Raw genomic sequence first — 21,925 nt, forward strand, 5'->3', positions numbered from 1 at the left:
ATGAAAAGTTCTATTGATTCTTTGACATTGCCTAGGGAAAGGTCAGATAATTTTGTACACAGTTTTGAAGAGCTTTCACAGACTGTTGATCCTATGAAACTGAGATATCTGAAACTAATTGCATTATTAATTTACACACCTTTCCCTGCTAACTTCTACATTTTTCACAGGATTTGATTAATTTTGTCTCCACTGCGGTTTCCCCCAAAATGCAGCTGCTTGAATGTATGTACATCAAGCAGACCATTGATTTGTTAAAGGTAAACTGTGATGCACAGACACAATTATTTTCAAGAATGATTAAATGGCGTAACAAGCCAAATGAGGCAGTAAAGCTTGAGTAGCGTGTTATATTAATATAAACTAACAATGTATATATGTATGCATAAGATCTTAAAAATATAATGATCGCGAGATATAATCTTGAAATTCAAGTAAAAGATTGTTTATTTATTTAACACAGGGTCTATTGCCAGACGTTGAAGAGAAGCACCTAACAGAGGCATACATCAACCGTCTCTTCCTCTTTGCTGTGATGTGGTCTGTTGGTGCTTTGCTGGAATTGGAAGATCGAGTCAAGATGGAGGTGTTCCTTAAAAACCACAAAGCCAGGTTGGACCTGCCCTACACAGAGGGGGACCAGACCATCTTTGAATTTGTAGTCAGTGCGACTGGAGAGTGGGATCTCTGGTCTACAAGGGTAAGATCATTCAAAGGTTAGTTCACCCAAAAGTGAAAATTCTGTCATTAATTACTCACCCTTTCCGATTTCATCAAAAGTAACTTAATTTGTGTTCCGAAGATGAACAAAGGTCTTACGGGTTTGGAACGACATGAGTTATTAATGACATCATTTTCTATAATGTTTAATGTTAAGTATAGATTGAAACCCATTAGTGATCTTTAATTATAGTCAGTCGCATGCCACAAGTTCATGAATTAGCTTCTCTAATTTTCCTTAGTTTTTTTTTTTGCCAAACCTCTTGTTTATCTTTTTATTCAGAGCATGAATGGTTTGTCATACCTTTTTCATGATTTGTCATAATACCTTTTAATTGCAATGTCATCATTAGGTGCCAGAGTATAACTACCCCAAAGACACGGTTCCTGACTATGCCTCCATTCTCGTGCCTAATGTCGACAATATACGGACAGACTTTCTCATGCAAACCATTATGAAGCAAGGCAAAGCTGTTCTGCTCATTGGTGAACAGGGAACAGCCAAGACAGTCATGATCAAGGTTCGTGTCTGTTTCAGTTAAAGGTGCTCTAAGTGATGTCACGCGTTTTTTAGGCCAAAACATTTTTTGTCACATACAGCAAACATCTCCTCACTATCCGCTAGCTGGCTGTCCCCTGAACACACTGTAAAAAAACGCGGTCTCTGTAGACACCACAGGCTCCACAAACGGCAACAAAAACAAACTGGGCTCACCCGCACCACGAAACATAACAAACAGTGTTCCAGCCAATAACTGGCAAGAAGTATTTGAGGGTGGGGTTTGCGGGGTTAGTGCGCGTACACATGAAGGGGGTGTGGAGGAGAGAGAAGCATGAAGAGGGAAGTTTGAATTATGGCCGACACACGACCAAAGAGACAACGTTCCGATTAACAAATTGCAAAGAAGAGGCACAAGGATAAGGAACGCGTGAAGTACCGAATTTACATAGGAAAAACCTTCGAAAGGTGGCGAGAACTCTGCCGGCAGAAGGGATTCCAATCCGACATTCAGTTGCTCTGTTTTTGCTGGACAGGTGGGTAAATCCATTTTTCTTTCTAAATTGACATTCATGTTCGCCAAACAAACACAAGGATGTAATTAGCTAGAACTATGCAGTCAGCGTTAACTTTGGTGAATACAACATATATGTTTCTAGCAGCTAGCAATCAATCTCTATTGTAAATAATCAAGCAAATTCACAGTAGGGCGACAATTTGTGTGAATGATTGTTTTCATCCATTGTTTGTTATGAATTTGAATGTTCATTTATAGGCTATTGACGCCGCCGTTGTTTATGCTCACTGGGAAACGCGAAGCTATTGTTATCTTGCTATTATTGCGTCCATGTATGGGAGCTATAGTTATAACCTCAGGTGGCGAAACGATTTTAAGATAAAAAATTTAAGATAAAAAATCGTTTCTCTTTTTCTGCATTCTGTTCTGCAATATATAAAAGCATTTATCTAACTTGGCGACATTACACATTGAATGAAGTATCAGTAAAACTTAACTTTGTAGTGTCTGTAGTGACTACTTTGACTTTCCTTTATGTCGGAAGGGAGGGGAGGAGGGAGGAGATGGGATGAGGAGGAGGGAGGGTCTAGCTAGCCTCCGTTTTGTTTGACAACAATTCCAATGTCAACAAGAAGTTACATCTCCCGGCATCGCTTAGAGCACCTTTAATCCATGCTATTATTAGCAGCATAACACAATTGCCTGTAAAATATGTACTATGAATGTATTACGAATAATTTAAAACTATTATAATTATTTTAAATTGTAATAATATTTGCAAAATATTACCGTCTTTACTGTATTTTTGATCGAATCAATGCAGCCTTGGTGTATTAAAAAAATTGTACCGACCCCAAACTTTTCAACTTTAGTATATAGCTTAACTTAATTAAAGGTGAATAGAATTGAATCTATTTTAAGAGTTCTGCAAGTCATGCTATCCAAACCTTTCCACAGGGCTACACCAGCAAGTATGACCCAGAAACACAACTGAGCAAAAGCCTAAACTTCTCCTCGGCTACCCTGCCTGGCATGTTTCAGCAGACCATCGAAAGCTATATAGACAAACGCATGGGCACCACCTACGGACCTCCCGGAGGGAAGAAGATGACTGTCTTCATTGACGACATCAACATGCCAGTTATCAATGAGTGGGGCGATCAGGTAAGGAGTCACATGTTCCTTTTGTCAATTTCTTTGAGCACAATGTATATTATATAGATAGCCTCAACAGACATGGACTCTGATTTTGGATTTTAATTTTGTGGGGTCTGTCAAATAACAAACATTCTAAAGTTCAACTAGAATCCCAGAAAAAATGTACGTTGAATTACGCTACCATCTTATCATGGCATAATAAATCTAATAAAAGGGCCAACATTTTATTAAGTAAACAATAATAGCATCCTATTTCTTATTCTCCTTGACTGAGCCTCTAGTGTTTTTGTTCACCCCTCAGATCACTAATGAGATTGTTCGTCAGCTGATGGTGCAAGGAGGTTTCTACAGCCTGGAACGGCCTGGGGAATTCGTCAGCGTAGTCGACTTGCAGCTGGCGGCTGCCATGATCCACCCTGGAGGTGGCCGCAATGATATCCCCCAGCGACTCAAACGCCAGTTCTGTGTGTTTAACTGCACTCTCCCATCCAACTCCTCTATAGATAAAATCTTCCACACACTGGCCAGTGGGTATTTTTGCTCAGAAAGAGGCTTTCCGGGAGAGGTGTGCTCACTGGCTGCCGCCTTGGTTCCTACCGCCAGGAGAGTGTGGCAAGCGGTCAAAGCAAAGGTACTGCTTTGGTAATTTTATCAAAATAGTTATTATTTGCTGTACATGAAACGTAGGGGTGGGGCTCTGTATTGTAGGCTCCTCAAAATTAGATTTCTATTTCAGGAAATCTTTAAGTTTTTTGATCGTTTTTAAACATGCATGCTTTTTGTCACAGCACAAGGTGATCCAAATTATTAGAGAATGGTGTCCTCTTGTGGTCAGTATGCTTCAATGTAAGCTGTAAGCTGTAAACTTGATTCTGTAGCAGTTGATCAACATGAACGACATTTATCTTTTGGGCCTATATTGACAATAGAACATTATATTCATATCCTGTAAATAATTTATGTGAAAATTATGATATTATGGTAGCTATGTAATATATTTTATATACTTTAATGTTAAAAAGTTTGAGGTCAGTAAGATTTTTTTTTTAATTCATACTTTTATTTAGCAAGGATGCATTAATATTTATAATGTAAATATATATATATATATATATATATATATATATATATATATATATATATATATATATATATATATATATATATACTATAAATAGTATAAATATATATTATAAAAAAAAAAATATATATATATATATATTTATTTTTTCAATTCATTAAAGAATCCTAAAAAATGAATGGTTTCCACAAAAATATTAAGCAGCACAACTGTTTTCAAAATTGATAATAATAAATTGTTTCTTGAGCAACAAATCAGCATCATAGAAGGATTTCTGAAGGATCATGTGACACCGATGGAGTAATGATGCTGAAAATTAAAAAAAAAAATCATAATATGAAATTAAATAATTTTTGTAATTTCATAATGTTATAATATTTGACAATATTAAAGTTTTTACTGTATTTTTACTATCACATAAGCACTAAAAAAATCTTACCAACCCCAAACTTTTAAACGGTTGTAAATATTAATAAAATAATTATTTTAATTTAATGTTGTTTTCAGATGCTGCCTTCCCCAGCTAAGTTCCACTACATTTTTAATCTGCGTGATCTGAGCAGGATATGGCAGGGAATTCTCACTGTGGGATCAGAAGTGTGTAAGACGCCTCAAATGATGGCATCTCTTTTCCGCCACGAGTGCTCACGGGTCATCGCCGACCGCTTCATTGATCAGAAAGACAGAGAGACATTCGATGCGATTTTGGAGAGGGTGTGTCAACTAAATCCTTACAGGCTTCATGATCTGTTACCTCATGCACAGGATGTTTACTTATATTGAAACAAATTTTGTTTTTAATTCTATCTATTGGATTTAGTAAAAGAATCATAGATTTTATGCAAGTAATATGCATTTTTTTACATATATCATCTGATTTCTCTTGTTATCTATGCTCTGTAGATCACAGTACAGGATCATGGTCCTAGTCTTTTGGAGCAGGGGCCATGGGAAGGGTACTTTGTGGACTTCCTGCGGGACGCTCCAGAGGTGACAGGAGATGAACCTGAAGATACAGAGGTTGAGATACCAAAGATCTATGAGCCCATTCCTTCCTTCAAGGCCCTATCGGAGCGCCTGACTTTTTTTCAAGATCAGTATAATGATACTGTTAAAGGAGCAGGCATGGATCTGGTCTTCTTTGAGGTTAGTGGAACAAAAATGTTAACATGTTGCCAAAAGTGGACAGTGCTCTGGAATATGGCACAGCTGCTCCCCTGGCAGCCCAAGTTAGAGTCCCGACTTGAGGTCATTTACCGATCATGTTACGCTCATACACGGTGGCAAAGTGGGTAGCACTGTCGCCTCACAGCAAGAAGGTCCCCGGTTCAAGCCATGGCTGAACCAGGAGTCCTTTCTGTGTGGAGTTTGCATGTTCTCCCTGTGTCAGCATGGCTTTCCCCCACACAGTCCAAAGACGTATGTGTGTGTGTGAGTCCCAAGCCATGCAATGGGGAGGGTTGGGGAAAGACCTTGCAAACTACCCTGGAAAAAACATTCCCAAGAAAATTCATGGACAGTTTCTCGCGTTTGTTGAGCGATGGCCATAGGATCACTAGAGTCCGATACAACTGAAATTGTAATATAGATAGATAGATATACATTTTTAATTCATCTCGCATTGAACTCTATACACTCTCACAGGATGCCATGGTCCATTTGATGAAAATCTCGCGGATAATCCGGACAGCTCGTGGTAATGCCCTATTGGTTGGAGTCGGCGGTTCTGGGAAACAGAGTCTCACCCGACTTTCATCCTTCATTGCTGGATACCAGAGCTTTCAAATCACAATGACAAGGTGAGAATATTATAATTCTTCTCAAATTTGTTTGATTTCACAATGTTGTCATAAGGGCTTTTCACAATTTAAATAGTTAAAGGTGCTCTAAGCGATCCCGGGAGTCGTAACTTCTTGTTGACATTCGAATTGTTGTCAAACAAAACGGAGGCTAGCTAGACCCTCCCTCCTCCTCATCCCGTCTCCTCCCTCCTCCCCTCCCTTCCGGCATAATGGAAAGTCAAAGTAGTCACTACAAACAAAGTTAAGTTTTACTGATACTTCATTCAATGTGTAATAGGGCTGTTTTCGACTAAGGATTTTCATAGTCGAATCTGATTCGTTAGATTTTGCCATAGTCGACTGATAGTCGAACCTTTTTTTTTTTTTTTTTTTTTTAGATAGCAGCTAGATTTTTTCCATTTCAAACAAAAGAGCTAAAAAACACATATATATCACACATATATCATAACATTTCATAAACATGAGGAGCAATATGAGAGAGAAATTTGGTGATGGTTGTTTAGGTACATTAAACCACGTAAAGCTTTTTCACGCCCATGAGAACCGCGTGGAGTCAACTCACAGCCGCTCCGCTGCCCTGCTGAAAATGTGAAGCAGAAACGCTTAATATCAGATAACGTCCATAATAATTGGACTCTGGGTTCGATTTTTTGACCATTTCAGTGGTTATGAGGAGCAATATGAGAGGGAAATTTGGTAATCGTTGTTTAGGTACATTAAACAACGTAAAGCTTTTTAACGCACATGAGAACCGTGTGGAGTCAGCTTTTTAACGCACATGAGAACCGTGTGGAGTCAACTCACAGCCGCTCCGCAGCCCTGCTGAAAATGTGAAGCAGAAACGCTTAATATCAGATAACGTCCATAATAATTGGACTCTGGGTTCGATTTTTTTTTATCATTTTAAGTGGTTATGTGGAGCAACATGAGAGGGGAATTTGGTAATCATTGTTTAGGTACATTAAACCATGTAAAGCTTTTTAACGCACATGAGAACCGTGTGGAGTCAACTCACAGCCGCTCCGCAGCCCTGCTGAAAATGTGAAGCAGATTTTTGAATACATTTTTATTTATTTACATTAGTAAGCTACAGGACATCGTCTTTCAAAACATGACCTGAAAAAATAAAATAAAAATGGTACCCAGCCCTTCTGAAAATGCGAATGCGTCTCTGTCCCCAGCACATTTCAAACCAAACCATGTATTCGACTATGAGGTTCATAGTCGAATCAGACCTCTCCGAATCGAATCGTCGAATCCTCGACTATTAGAAGTCAGCCCTAATGTGTAATATCGCCAAGTTAGATAAATGCTTTTATATATTGCAGAACAGAATGCAGAAAAAGAGAAACATTATCTTAAAATCATTTCGCCACCTGATGTTATAAAGAGCTCCCATACAAGGACGCAATAATAGCATGATAACATTAGCTTCGCGTTTCCCAGTGAGCATCAACAACGACGGCGTCGTAAACAAATTTAGTCAAAGTTGTCAATAGCCTATAAATGAACATTCAAATTCAAAACAAACAGTGGGTGAAAACAATCATTCACACAAATTGTCGCCCTACTGTGAATTTGCTTGATCATTACAATAGAGATTGATCGCTAGCTGCTAGAAACATATGTTGTATTCACCAAAGTTAACGCTGACTGCATAGTTCTAGTTAATTACATCCTTGTGTTGGTTTGGCGAACATGAACGTCTGTTTAGAAATAAAAATGGATTTACCTGTTCTGCAACAACAGAGCAACTGAATGTCGGACTGAAATCCCTTCTGCCGGCAGAGTTCTCGCCACCTTTCGAAGGTTTTTCCTATGTAAATTCGGTACTTCGTGCGTTTCTTATCCTTGTCACTCTTTTTTGCAATTTGTTCATCGGAACGTCGTCTCTTTGGTCGTGTGTCGGCCATAATTCAAACTTCCCTCTTCATGCTTCTCTCTCCTCCACACCCCCTTCATGTGTACGTACACTAACCCCCCCAAACCCCACCCTCAAATACTTCTTGCCAGTTATTGGCTGGAACACTGTTTGTTGTGTTTCGTGGTGCGGGTGAGCCCAGTTTGTTTTTGTTGCCGTTTGTGGAGCCTGTGGTGTCTAGAGAGACCGCGTTTTTTTGAAGTGTGTTCAGGAGACAGACAGCTAGCGGATAGTGAGGAGATGTTTGCTGTATTTGACAAAAAATGTTTTGGCCTAAAAAACGCGTGGCATCGCTTAGAGCACCTTTAAATAGTGCCCTGGGTCATTTTAAACTCATTGTAAACTTTCTATCAAAGGTGTGTAAATTTACTTTGGTGAATATTAATTATTTCCTTTGACAAGATTTAACATAATTTCTCATCTTACAGAACATACAATGTGAGTAATCTAATTGAGGACCTGAAAGCCCTGTACAGAATTGCAGGTTTGGAAGGGAAGGGCGTGACCTTCATCTTTACAGACAATGACATCAAGGATGAAGCTTTTCTGGAGTACATGAACAACGTTCTGGCATCTGGAGAAGTCTCAAACCTGTTTGCTCGAGATGAGGTGGATGAGATCACCCAAAGTCTTATTCCCATCATGAAGAACGATCTCCCACGCTGCCCACCCACCATCGACAACCTCTACAACTACTTCCTGTCCAGGGTGCGCAGTAACCTCCATGTGGCTCTTTGCTTCTCACCAGTTGGCGAGAAACTGCGTTCTCGTGCCCTAAAGTTCCCCGGCCTCATCTCAGGCTGTACTGTGGACTGGTTCCAGCGATGGCCACGGGATGCTTTAGTAGCTGTGGCTCAGCACTTCCTCTCTAAATATCCACTGCGTTGTTCAGACGAGGTGAAGAAGAGTGTGGTGGAAACAATGGGAATGTTCCAAGACATGGTGGCTGAGATCTGCACCGAGTACTTCCAGCGCTTCAGGCGTCAGACCTATGTGACGCCAAAATCCTACTTGTCATTTATTACGGGATACAAAATGGTTTACACAGAAAAAATTGAACATGTGGGGGTGCTTGCAGAGCGAATGAACACAGGTTTGCAATTACATTTGTTTTTGATTCAGAATTTTAGATTTGTTGCTGTTCTTTACATTTGGATTAAACAAAAGTGAAAATTCTCTCAGCCTGGTATTTAGCATTACCATGGTCAGTATTTAGTCTAGAGAGGTAAATGTATGATCAGTTTTAAAAAAAGATTTTCCAGAAGACTTTCCACCCATCCAAATTATTTAAAAATAAATAAATGCATACAAAAAGTCAAATTTATGTTCAACAAAGGGTCAGTGAAAGAAGGTGAAAGAAACCTTCAGAAAAAAATGTAAACCTTGATTATGTGATTTTTTATGTTCTGGCAAAAATGTAAAACATTTAATGAAACTGAAAATTTTAAATTAAAGGACATTAAAGGAAGCGTTTCAACATCTAAGTGGAAAACATTTTTAGATGTTAACGTGTGTGTATATATATATATATATATATATATATATATAAATCATGTTTTCAATTATTTTGGTGATAGTTGGTTTAACTGATCTAATATAATGTGAATGATTGTTAAAAAACAAAAAGAATGTTACTTTTTTTTCTCATAGAAAGCTGAATCACAAGGACATAAACTGTCTGAAAATGAACCTAATTATGGAAAGAACGATCTACTATGTAGCAGCAAAGCATCTGTTTATACTCTAAACTATTTAATCTCATCTGCAGGTCTCAAGCGCCTCATGGAGGCCGAGCAGTCTGTTAATGTGCTTCGTGGGGAGCTGAAAGAGAAGGAGAAGGTGTTAGAGGTGGCTAAACTGAAAGCAGGTGAAGTTCTGCAGGAGGTCACTGCCAAGGCACAAGCTGCCGAAAAGGTGAAGGCTCAGGTACAGAAGGTGAAAGATAAGGCCCAGGCGATTGTGGATGAGATAGAGCAGGAAAAAAAGGTGGCTGAGTCCAAACTTGAGGCGGCCAAACCAGCATTAGAGGCAGCTGAGGGTGCACTAAAGGTAGATGTCCGGAGCACGCCAAATCACCCCTAAAACATGAATTAATTAAATGCTTTGTGAACAGTATTTCATTTTTGCACTTGAAGACCTTACATGAATTTAGTTAACTTTAAGCTTTATACCATTTTGTGGTTTCTAGACCATAAAGCCTGCCGACATCGCTGCAGTTCGTAAACTAGGAAAGCCTCCACATCTGATCATGCGGATCATGGACTGTGTACTGCTGCTGTTCCAGCGACGGGTGGATATGGTCACCCAGGACCCCGAAAGACCCTGTGTGAAACCTTCATGGAGTGAAGCTCTTAAATTGATGAACAATTCTGCATTCCTCGGCACGCTGCTGAACTTTAACAAGGTCAGGCAAAACATTGTAATACTGATACACAAATCTTCATTTTAGGTCTTTATTAAATTGATAGGTCTGGCTCTGAAATCTTATTGGATGAGCCATGTTATTGTAAAGTAACTGATGTACACACCTGTGACTACACATCACTTGATTTCGATATTAACTCTCTAAAACCTACTGTATTATTTTGATATGCAAATTTCTATGGCCTCTAAATTATCAACATGATAAAAACTTTGTTAAAAACATGGTACATGTACCTTTTGCTTTCTTTTTGATTTTTATAAAGTAAACGTAAGAGGAGGGATAATATTAATATTATATTCAGTATGGACATGATTTTAAAAGAGCACTAATTGTGAAATCTGCCACAACAATTTTACTCATGTAACACTAGTAGTAAATCACTCCATCTCTCCAAGTTATTAATGCCATCTATATGAAACTCCCATCAATGTTTTGTGTTCTGCCATTTGAACTCTTCATAGCTGTTCAAGTGGAAACCCCCACATACATATATTCACTGTATATGATTAATATAGACTTTCTGTCATTCATTCTATTACTGATGGAGTGCCCTTTGGGATGCGGGTCGTTGGTTGCTGCAACATGCATCTGTTCAGGCTATGTAAACAGGAATATAGTGTCCCTGTAATGATCCAAGTTTAGAGCAGCCTGAGGCCAAGAGAAGTCAAATAGTTAGCATAGTCACAGTGGAATCAACACTAGGACAGAAATAAATTAAACATATGAATTTCTATCTGACCTTATTTGACCCTTCCCTTTGGGTCAAAGTGATTAGATGCATTAAAGTCATTAATGCATCATGGTTACTAATGAAATTCTGAGTTAGACTCAGAATGTGACAGTATATGTTTTCACAGTGCAACAGCATCACATTTTCTTTGACATTTTTGTTATTCTTTAAAGGACACTATTACAGAGGAGATGGTCGAACTGCTTGCTCCTTATCTGGAAATGGAAGACTATAACCTAGAATCAGCTAAGAGGACCTGTGGTAGTGTAGCAGGGCTCTGTTCCTGGACTCAAGCAATGGTGGAGTTCTTTGGCATCAATAAGGAAGTTCTGCCCCTAAAGGTGATGAAATATTCCACAGTCTCATTCATTACTGGGTATATACAGAAGTAAAGAATTACACCACTGTTCAAAGGTTTGGGGTCAGTTTTTTCTTTTTATGTTACAATGAATTAAATGTTGTAAATAAGTCTCTTATGCTAACCAAGTCTAAATTTATTTGATCAAAATACAGTAAAAACAGTAATATTGTCAAATATTATTACTATTTAAAATAACTTTTTTTAATAACTCTATTTTAATATATTTTTAATGTACTGTAATTTATTCCTGATGCAAAGCTGAATTGTTTAGCATCATTACTAATAATAATGTGTTCAGTGTCACATGATCCTTCAGAAATCATTAGAATATGCTGATTTAGAGCTGAAGAAACATTTCTCATTGTTATGTATTGTATTGAAAACAGTTGTGCTACTTACTTATATCTCATTCTAAACCTTTTTTTTTCTTAAATGGAACCGAAAAGAAGATTTTAAGCAGATTATCTTACATATGTTTCTAGCTTTTTGAACAGAATTAATGTATTCCTTTCCTGTATATGTGTGGATCGCAGGCCAACTTAAAGCTTCAAGAGGCTCGTTTGACTGTGGCACAGGATGAACTATCAAATGCTCAGCAACAACTGGACTCGAAGCAGAGAGAGCTGGACGAGGCTCAGGTTTGATATATATTTTTAAGGCTGGGAACCAATTACCATTTTTAAGTAAATTATCTTCATGGCTCGATTACATTAACAGGTCTCAAATGTGCATTCTTCTGCAGACACGGGCAGAACACCTCTTTAAATTCTCTGACTGAAGGAAAAAATTAATGAAATATGTTAGCATTTCTTAAGTATTTATGTTTAATATATAGTTGACACCAATGTTTGTATTTGCATTCAGAATTTTCAAAAATTTCTTCAACTGAAGTTCAAGTTTATGTGAATTTCCAGAGGTTTAAAATCTCAGATGTTTATGCACATTTTTACACAGGCAACGTATGACACCGCCATGAAGGAGAAGCAAGACCTGCTGGATGATGCTGAGGCATGCAAGAAGAAAATGTCCAATGCCGTGACTCTTATAGATGGTCTTGGTGGAGAAAAGGTTTGAACATTCCTTGCAGGATTTAGATCTTTAAGTTATAGAGTAGAGTGAGAGCTACACTCAGGCTCTAAAATTAACACTCGCGTGTAAAAAATCGGGTGTGCAACTATATGAAGCGGTGTCAATCGCCAGTTGGCCGGTAACATTTTTATGAATTCTAACAATACAATGTTGTGAGAACGTCAAGTCAAGTCAAGTCAAGTCAAGTCAAATTTATTTATATAGCGCTTTTCACAACATAGGATGTATCAAAGCAGCTTCACAGTAATAAATTAAAACAATACATCAATGTTTGTTTCTAGTGGAACGTCCACGTTTGGTAATGCTGATCAATAGTATTGTTGATTGATTAATTAAATTAAATATCCCCAAATATCCCCAACTGAGCAAGCCAAAGGCAACAGTGGCAAGGAACCGAAAAACTCCATCAGGTGACCTAATGGAGAAAAAAAAAAAACCTTGGGAGAACCCAGGCTCAGTTGGGGGCCAGTTCTCCTCTGGCGTTTATAAACTAGAGGTCAGATTTACCTGTCAGATTAAAATAATTATATGAATGCCTGGCTGAAGAGATGCGTCTTTAATCTAGTTTTAAACTGGGAGAGCGAGTCTGAGCAACGAACAGTATCAGGAAGGCTATTCCAGAGTTTTGGAGCTAAATGTGAAAATGATCTCCCTCCTTTGGTGGATCTGGATATCCTAGGTATGACCAGAAGCCTCGAATTTAGTGATCTTAAAGAGTGCGATGGATTATAGGGCGATAGAAGATCGGTTAAATAGACTGGAGCTAAGCCGTTTAGGGCTTTATAAGTCAGTAGCAATACCTTGTAATTAATACGGAACTTTATAGGTAACCAATGTAGTGATGATAAAATTGGTGTTATATGATCATATTTTCTTGATCTAGTTAGAACTCTTGCGGCGGCATTTTGGACTAACTGTAGCTTGTTTATTGAGGTTGCAGGACAACCAGCTAATAAAGCATTACAGTAATCTAGTCTCGATGTCATGAATGCATGAACTAACTTTTCTGCATCAGAAACAGATAGCATATAACGTAGCTTAGCAATGTTTCTAAGGTGGAAAAAGGCGGTTCTTGTAACATATGAAATATGATTTTCAAAAGACAGGTTGCAGTCAAGTATAACACCCAGGTCTTTAACTGTAGAGGATGAAGTAACAGGACATCCTACTATGTTAAAGTTGTATTGTGAGAGGTTTTGTGGGTGGTTTTTTGAACCGATGATTAGTACCTCTGTCTTGTCTGGATTTAATAAAAGAAAATTGCGCGTCATCCAATCTTTTATACCTTTAACACACTCTGTCAATTTGGATAATTTAGCGTTTTCATCTGGCCGTGATGAAATATAGATTTGAGTGTCATCAGCGTAACAATGGAAACTAATTCCATGTTTCCTTATAATATTTCCAAGTGGCAGCATATATATTGAGAATAACAGAGGACCTAACACAGATCCCTGCGGCACTCCATAGTTTACTGGAGTTATGATCGATTTTTCTCCATTTAAATAAACAAAATGGTAGCGGTCAGATAAATACGATCTAAACCAGCTTAATGCTTGAACGTGAACGTGAACGATGCTTGGGACAGTTGAGGGTCAAGTCCTGCACCGTCACGAAAGTTTAAACCTTGCCAATTTAAATATTTAACTGCGAGAAAGACGCGAAAGGGAGCTCACTTCATTACTCGTGTGCAGTGTGAAAAGTTTTCTGTGTGCAAATATCCGAAGCATGTGCCCAGAAAACTGCTTCTCAGACAGCACTCAAATACTGAATTGAGCTCTCTTTCACGTCTTCTTGCGCTTGAACTGACAAATTCGAAGAAAATTATGTAAAAAAATGCTTGTGTCAGTGAGTATCCTCGTAAACATTGTAAGTTATGGCTTAAGTTAACAAACAGTTGTGTACAAAAAAATGCATTTGTGTTGAATTGGTATGTTGAATTGGTATGCACATCTTAAAGTGATAGCAGCATAATAAACCTGCTGCCGTCTATTTTTAATGTTAATCAAACAAAGGATAAAGAGAAAATCATTCACTACTATTGTCTGAATAACATTTTTACCTTTAATTAGGATTAATCTAATTTTAATTTATACATTGAAGTATGCAGTGATTATTTTACATTTGATTACTTTATTAAATTTCTGTACCCGAAAACCTGCCTGAAAAATCTACCTGAAAAGCATTGTTTATTTCATTTGTATCTTTGTTCTATGGTATTTATTTGTGCTATTGCTTGTAATTTGATTATTTGTTCTTATTTTATTACTGACTGTTAATTTGTCTTTAATCATGTTTTAAATTTATATAGTTAGGCTTGTAGTTTTAGCTGTGGTATCAAAATTGAAATAGAGAATTGTGAATTTTCACTGGTATCTAAGTATAAAAGTATGGCCATTACATTTTCTTAAGGCACCGGCTACAGGCAGGTGTGGCAAAAAGTTTGCTTTAGGCCCTGGCTACACTACAGATGTTTGACTGTGAGCCATGAAATGACACACTTTAAAAACATCCAAAGAGTAAAACTGTGTATGTGCACGTTCTTATGTTCGTCTTAGGTTCGCTGGACAGAGAGCAGTGCTCAGTTCGAGAAGCAAATCAACGATTTGGTGGGGGATGTGTTACTAGCCACTGGATTTCTGTCCTACTCTGGGCCTTTCAACCAGGAGTATCGCAGCCTTATCATGCAACAGTGGAAGAAAGAGATGAATATCCGCCACATCCCTTACAGTGAGGTATGTAGTCTTTTGTGTGTAAGAGTTGTACTACAACAACTACAAAAATCTATTATTCCTTCAAACTTTTTTGTGTACAGTATATATATATATATATATATATATATATATATATATATATATATATATTTTTTTTTTTTTTGTTTTTGTTTTTGTTTTTTACAGTTTATTAATCTTATAAAATTGTTTTCCGGCACAGAACCTGAATTTGATCAATATGCTGGTGGATAATGCAACTATAGGAGAATGGAACCTGCAGGGTCTCCCCAATGATGACCTGTCCATTCAAAACGGCATCATCGTAACAAAGGCTTCTCGTTATCCTCTGCTCATTGACCCACAAGGCCAAGGCAAGATCTGGATCAAGAACCGTGAAAACAATAATGACCTACAGGTACTGATTGATACCAGTTTTATTCTTAATTCTGTAATATGTATTTTTGTTGCATTATCATATTATCTTTACTATAATTATTATGTAATTATGTAAATCACTTTAATTAAATCATTAAATGTAGCTACTTTGAACAAAAGTGTTGGATTTGGGCTTTACCTGTCAATTGAGCAAAGAGACATCAGCTTTTCTTTTTTTGCCACCAGGTTACATCTCTAAACCACAAATATTTCCGAACTCATCTGGAAGACTGCCTGTCCCAGGGTAAACCTTTGCTCTTAGAGGATGTTGGGGAAGAGCTTGATCCAGTGCTGGATAACGTTCTGGAGAAGAACTTCATGAAGTCTGGAACAACTGTTAAAGTAAGAATATTTACTTTAAGAATATTTTTTTTTCTTTTTAACATTTCTAAACTTTATATAATCAGTCTCAAACTTCTCAGGGATTTAGTAGACCAAGCTAAGAAAGTTTCTCTTGTGTTAGGTTAAAGTCGGGGACAAAGAAGTGGATGTAATGGAGACATTTACATTGTACATTACAACGAAACTAGCCAACCCTGCATACAGTCCAGAGATCAACGCTAAAACAGCAGTGGTGGATTTTACTGTCACTATGAAGGGTTTGGAAGACCAATTACTCGGCAGAGTCATTCTCATAGAGAAAAAGGCAAGTAGAGAGTGTTATTTTAGTATCATTAATATACCCTTATAGTTTTTATTAATATTTTGAATATTTTTATATTTTCCATTTTCAGTTGAATTTTTGTTACATGTTTAATAATTTGGTTGTGTTTTTGTCTCTCTCTTTTTTATCCATATATTTTTTATTTATATTTATTCCAGTTTAGTCTTCTTTTTCTTCTTCTAATTTTAGTTATTTTTTTCATTCAACACTTTTTTTTTTTTTTCAATTAACGAAAATGTTTTAGTAGTTTTAATTAAAAATAATTACCCCTTTCTGACACACAGGTTTTAAATTTTGTATTCTGTGCGAAATATAATACAGCTTTCAAATCAAATGTTGATTTAATCATTAATTTTCCAATCAAGGAAATGGAGGCTGAACGTGTAAAGCTCTTGGAGGAAGTGACATCAAACAAGAGGAAGATGCAGGAGTTGGAGAGCAATCTTCTATACAAGTTAACCAGCATTCAGGGCTCTCTAGTAGAGGATGAGTCTCTTATCGAGGTGCTCAAAGTCACCAAGAATATAGCACAGGAGGTACTTTCTTCATTTATAGTCATGTGCTTGTATGCTGACTCATAAAACTGACAATGATGCTTACTCAACCTTATTGTTTTCCTCTGAAGTTAAATTGTGTTTTGATAGCTGAAATCTTATGCCATCCCTTAGGTGAGTCAAAAGCTAACAGTTGCGGCAGAGACAGAAATTAACATCAACCTCACTCGAGAGGAATACCGTCCAGTGGCCACCAGGGGGAGTATCCTCTATTTCCTGATTGTGGAGATGAGCCTGGTCAACATGATGTACCAAACCTCACTTCGTCAGTTCTTGGGCATCTTTGACATGTCGATGGACAAGTCTCCAAAGTCCCCGATTACAGCTAAAAGACTAGACAACATCATGGAGTACCTCACTTTCGAAGTGTTTCGTTACACCGCTCGAGGACTCTATGAAGATCACAAATTTATTTTTACCCTGCTTCTGACTTTAAAAATAGATCTACAAGCTAAAAACATTTCCCACAGCGATTTTCAGACCTTCATCAAAGGTTTGAACCATATTGTTTTGAAAATAACATGTTGTCCACTTTTAGTTTTAGTCTAATTCTAAGAGTAGTTATACTCAATATGTTTAAAGTAGGCCTATGTCTTGAAATCTCCCACAGTTCCCTGTTATACAGCACTTTGGAATCCCTTTATGAACTTATTTGAGGCCAAGTAATTCATGTTCTTCAATCTTTACCCTCTTTCAGGCGGAGCATCTCTGGACCTAAACTCTGTTGAGCCCAAGCCAAGGCGCTGGATCCTGGACACAACGTGGCTAAACCTGGTGCAACTGTCCACCCTGCCCCAATTCACTGCTCTCCTAACCCAGGTGGCCCGCAATGACCGTGCCTGGAAGAGCTGGTTTGATGAAGCCACTCCAGAGGAGACACCTCTTCCTGATGGTTATGATAGCCAACTGGATGCATTCCGCAAACTGCTGCTGATACGAAGCTGGTGTCCTGACCGTACCATTGCACAGGTGCAGGAAAACCTATTTTCTGGCATAAAATACTTAGTTTTAGTTTAATATGCAGAGCAGCGTTATTTTAGTATCATTACTATAATGTCTTTTATCTATTAGTTATGTTTTTTGGAATATTAATGTTTTATTTTTATATTTCACATTTTAGTTTTAATTTTAGTTAAAGATTTAGTCATTTTTATTCGTTTTTGTTATTAAGTACCTCCATTCACTCTTTGTTGAAAAAGGAAAAAAAAATTTTTGTTGTAATGATCGAGTCCCTTCTAACCTTGACAATACACCAGATTCATTTTGTATTTTGACATTAGGGTTTTAAAAAACATCTAACTTTGTTGTCTGATATCCAAACCTGATAAATGAAAAGAGGAGAGTGTCTTCTGTGAGATCTTAGAAGCAACTAACTAGACCCTCCAGTCTATTAAAAGATCCTGTGAAGTGAATTTGAACTGATCGGCCAACAAGATTGTCACTTAACATTCCATTATCACAGCTGCCTGTTATGATGTTTAACGCTCTTGGGTTAAAAGTAATAGCAAAAAAAGATACATTATATTTGCATTAAGAAAGTAGTTGTGTGGTGACATGTAATTGACTGGCCATCCATCTAGGGTGTTTTCCTGTCTACTGCCATGAAACTGGAGTACACACTTTGATTTCCTGCCAAATTTCAACCAGCAGAAAAGTAGTTTTACATGTTGCACTTTAAATTTGTATTACTTTTGTTTAGCATAAAGAGACACTGACAATCATAGATTCAACCACTTTGCTCCTAAAATGAGCTAAGGATTATACACATGCTGTAGATTTCCCAGTACACCTGTTCACCCTCCGTCACTCACTGGGTTATGTGTGAGATACTATTTTAACAACAGCACTCGCATGTTGTACTGTAGTGTAATAATAATTTAACAAAGATTTACTTTTACATGTAAATACAAGATTTACAAATTTAATCTTAGTGCAGTACGATTCTTAATGTCCAACTATTGGCAATCTAAATATCACATTTGAATATTATGTGATTTAGCCACCAAATTAAAAATGTGTATGATCTTAATTTATATATATATATAGCATTACAGCTGCTGAGCAAATTCAAAGCAGTGACAAGAAATCACTGACCTCTGACCGTATACGGGTGTGTGTTATTGACAACACTATATATATTTATATAACATTATTTAGGGAGATTATGTTAGGATGTCTAATTATAATTTCTATAAAACTTCCGTTTGAGCTAATTGGTAATTTAACAGGTTATCTCAAGTATTTAAAATGACAAAATGTATTTAAAATGGCCATTTTTGTCATATTTTGTTGAATTTGAATATAAGCAAATTTTATCATTTGCTCCTTGTTGTTCGGTGCTAGGCACGTAAATACATCGCCGAGTCAATGGGGGTGAAGTATGCAGAAGGAGTGATTCTGGATATGGAGGCCATGTGTTCAGAAGCTGAGAAGAGGGTACCTCTAGTCTGCTTCCTGTCTATGGGTTCTGATCCCACGGAGAACATAGAGAGACTCGCCAAGTCGAAGGTATGAATAATTATTATCAATTATTACGTGCTTTTCTATAATACTTGATTCTTATTGGTCAGTTGAGGCAGTCTGAAGTCAAATATTTGTATATTTGACTGTTGCCCCAGTCAAACAATTTCTACAGACTGTTACCACCTTTGTATCACCCCACATTGAAACTATAATATAGCTTCATGTGAAGCTTTAATGACTTCTGAGTTCCGGACATTTCTCAACAGTTTTCTTGTTATATTGCAGGGTGTTCCTTGCCGGCCAATCTCCATGGGACAGGGACAGGAAGTGCATGCAAGAAGGCTTCTGGCCCAGAGCATGTCTGATGGGGGCTGGTTACTTCTGCAGAACTGCCATCTAGGGCTGGACTTCCTGGATGAAGGTCTAGAGACAGTCACCACAGCAGAGAACATCGAAGACAGTTTCAGGTTTTGGGTGACTACAGAGGCGCACCCCAAGTTCCCTATTAACTTCTTGCAGTCTGCGATTAAATTCACCAATGAGCCTCCGCAAGGTAGAGAAGGGGAAAATTCTGTTTTTATTCATTCTATTATTACTAGAAGTTAATTTTTACATTTTGCTGTTGTTACTTCCTTTTGCTATATTTATTATTATCGTTATCAAAATAGTTTTCTGAATTTTCACAACTTAAAATTTAAATATAAAAAATAAAATAAAATGGGAAATAAAATGCTAAGCACACAGATGACAGATAATGTGTGGTTAACGATCTGTGATGATGCAGGGGTGAAGGCCGGACTCAAGCGGACATACAATAGTGTGACTCAAGAACAGCTGGACATCACCAACATGCCCCAGTGGAGACCTCTGTTCTATGCTGTAGCCTTCCTCCACACCACAGTCCAGGTCAGGACAGCTCTTAGTTAAACCATGTCACTCTCTGCCCGCAGGTCCTGAGTCCTGACATGCTTTAAAGTTTATTAGTTCATAGACATTTTTAATATTGCATTAGAGCTAAAATGCAGGCCATGTGTCAGTTCTTTATTAAACATTAGTTCACAAATGACCAAAAGCATTTGTTAGTAATGTAATTAAAATAGCAACATTTGGCAGATGCAAATAGATTGTTTTTTATTACTCTGTCAGCTAAACTTCTTAGATGTGAAATATTTACTTGAAATACCCCTTGAGATTTTAAGTTAGCATTTAAAAAATGTAAAGACACATTAATGTTCATAGTTGTCTGATGTTGGTTACTGTTCACATGACATGCAAGGAAACAGATACAAATTTAATATTTTTGGTAGACTTTAAAGCGGACTCAACCCTCTTTTTAGTTGTGATAATAACCCAGTCCATATTACATTTACACTAGTGTTTTAGTGAAAACATTGTAAGCTGCTAACGTGTAAATGAATACAGTGCCATGCTTCACTCTGAAACGTGCATCGCAATGGACTATATATACTTTTACTATATAATTTAAATCTCAGCCCCATTTTTTATTTTTATTTTACATTCAAACTTTTCATTTCATTAATTATTAGCTTTTCATAAACTTACAAACTCCCTGCAGTTGCCTCACTAACATGTATGATTTTAGTTCATAGCGATTTTGTTGTTGTCCTCACTGTCATATTCCCACTAAAGGAGAGACGCAAATTTGGTCCTCTTGGCTGGAATATTCCCTATGAGTTCAACCAGGCTGATTTCACATCCAGTGTCCAGTTTGTACAGAACCACCTGGATGATATGGACATCAAGAGAGGAGTGAACTGGAATTGCCTGCGGTACATGCTGGGAGAGGTACAATATTAGCATGCCACTGTGTTTTTGTACCTCTTTTATTTGACACATCCAAACTTTTGGCAACATATTTTTACTATCTGCTCTGTAGGTGCAGTATGGTGGGCGTGTCACGGATGATATGGACAAACGCCTGCTCAATACGTTCGCCCGTATCTGGTTTAGTGAAACCATGTTTGGGGACAAGTTCTGCTTCTATAAGGGATATACTATACCACAGGCCAGGTTGCTACAGGATTACCATGAGCATATTGATACCCTGCCATTGGGTGATACACCTGAGGTGATACAGATAGATTTTTATTATTTTTCTGTGGGGTTTGATGGGACAGCTGGGTGGTCGCATATTCTATAACCTATTGTAACCTAATGTTATTGTCCTGCACTTGTTTCTATGACCTGAGCCTTGTCTTAAGCATTTCAATGCCCTGTTTACCAGTGTAAGCTGAGCAAATGACAAATTAACTACTTGAACTTGAACTATTGATTCTAATTCTAATAGGTATTTGGCCTCCACGCCAATGCTGACATCACTTATCAGACCAACATGGCTAATGAAACCCTGAGTACCATCCTCAACATCCAGCCCAAAGACAGCAGCAGCGGGGAAGGCGAGACCAGGGAGGAGTCCGTCCAGAAAATGGCCAATGAGATGTTAGAAAAACTTCCTGCTGACTATGTGCCACATGAGGTGAAGATGAAGTTATTGGGCCACCTTTTTATTAGGGTGTTCTCACACTAGGTGATCTGAACTGTGCACAAGCACATTTGACCCCCAAAGTCCAGTTTGTTTGACTAGTGTGATCGCTCCCTATTGTTCGGGCATAGTTCGGTTGGACTCAGATGCGGTACGCATGTAGTGTGATCGCTAACTATATGATAACGACTACTATATTTTTTCTATATGTGCTATTATACTCATCATTTCACTGTATTAATCATTACAACAACAAACATCTTCTTTTACTACTTGGATAGTACACTTT

General features: G+C 37.6%; 1 protein-coding gene across 1 annotated transcript in view; it reads left to right on the top strand.

Annotated features, from left to right (window-relative positions):
• dnah5l (dynein, axonemal, heavy chain 5 like) overlaps nt 1-21,925 on the top strand; it is a gene marked incomplete at its 5' end in the record, with an annotated part of 45,822 nt that overhangs the window by 21,746 nt on the left and 2,151 nt on the right. Inside the window, 27 exons of the mRNA XM_081352786.1 lie at nt 171-260; nt 464-700; nt 1,074-1,241; nt 2,694-2,900; nt 3,196-3,525; nt 4,483-4,689; nt 4,879-5,121; nt 5,620-5,774; nt 8,127-8,791; nt 9,467-9,747; nt 9,887-10,102; nt 11,027-11,194; nt 11,748-11,852; nt 12,169-12,282; nt 14,862-15,038; nt 15,238-15,432; nt 15,639-15,794; nt 15,916-16,098; nt 16,482-16,652; nt 16,785-17,163; nt 17,368-17,639; nt 19,014-19,178; nt 19,419-19,686; nt 19,918-20,039; nt 20,784-20,939; nt 21,031-21,222; nt 21,442-21,630. Of these exons, the coding sequence (XP_081208912.1) occupies nt 171-260; nt 464-700; nt 1,074-1,241; nt 2,694-2,900; nt 3,196-3,525; nt 4,483-4,689; nt 4,879-5,121; nt 5,620-5,774; nt 8,127-8,791; nt 9,467-9,747; nt 9,887-10,102; nt 11,027-11,194; nt 11,748-11,852; nt 12,169-12,282; nt 14,862-15,038; nt 15,238-15,432; nt 15,639-15,794; nt 15,916-16,098; nt 16,482-16,652; nt 16,785-17,163; nt 17,368-17,639; nt 19,014-19,178; nt 19,419-19,686; nt 19,918-20,039; nt 20,784-20,939; nt 21,031-21,222; nt 21,442-21,630 (5,811 nt within the window). The remainder of the gene's footprint in view (nt 1-170; nt 261-463; nt 701-1,073; nt 1,242-2,693; nt 2,901-3,195; nt 3,526-4,482; nt 4,690-4,878; nt 5,122-5,619; nt 5,775-8,126; nt 8,792-9,466; nt 9,748-9,886; nt 10,103-11,026; nt 11,195-11,747; nt 11,853-12,168; nt 12,283-14,861; nt 15,039-15,237; nt 15,433-15,638; nt 15,795-15,915; nt 16,099-16,481; nt 16,653-16,784; nt 17,164-17,367; nt 17,640-19,013; nt 19,179-19,418; nt 19,687-19,917; nt 20,040-20,783; nt 20,940-21,030; nt 21,223-21,441; nt 21,631-21,925) is intronic.

This window comes from Scardinius erythrophthalmus (genome assembly GCF_964197995.2).
Source record: "Scardinius erythrophthalmus genome assembly, chromosome: 22".
In the NCBI taxonomy this organism is placed as follows: Eukaryota; Metazoa; Chordata; class Actinopteri; order Cypriniformes; family Leuciscidae; genus Scardinius; species Scardinius erythrophthalmus.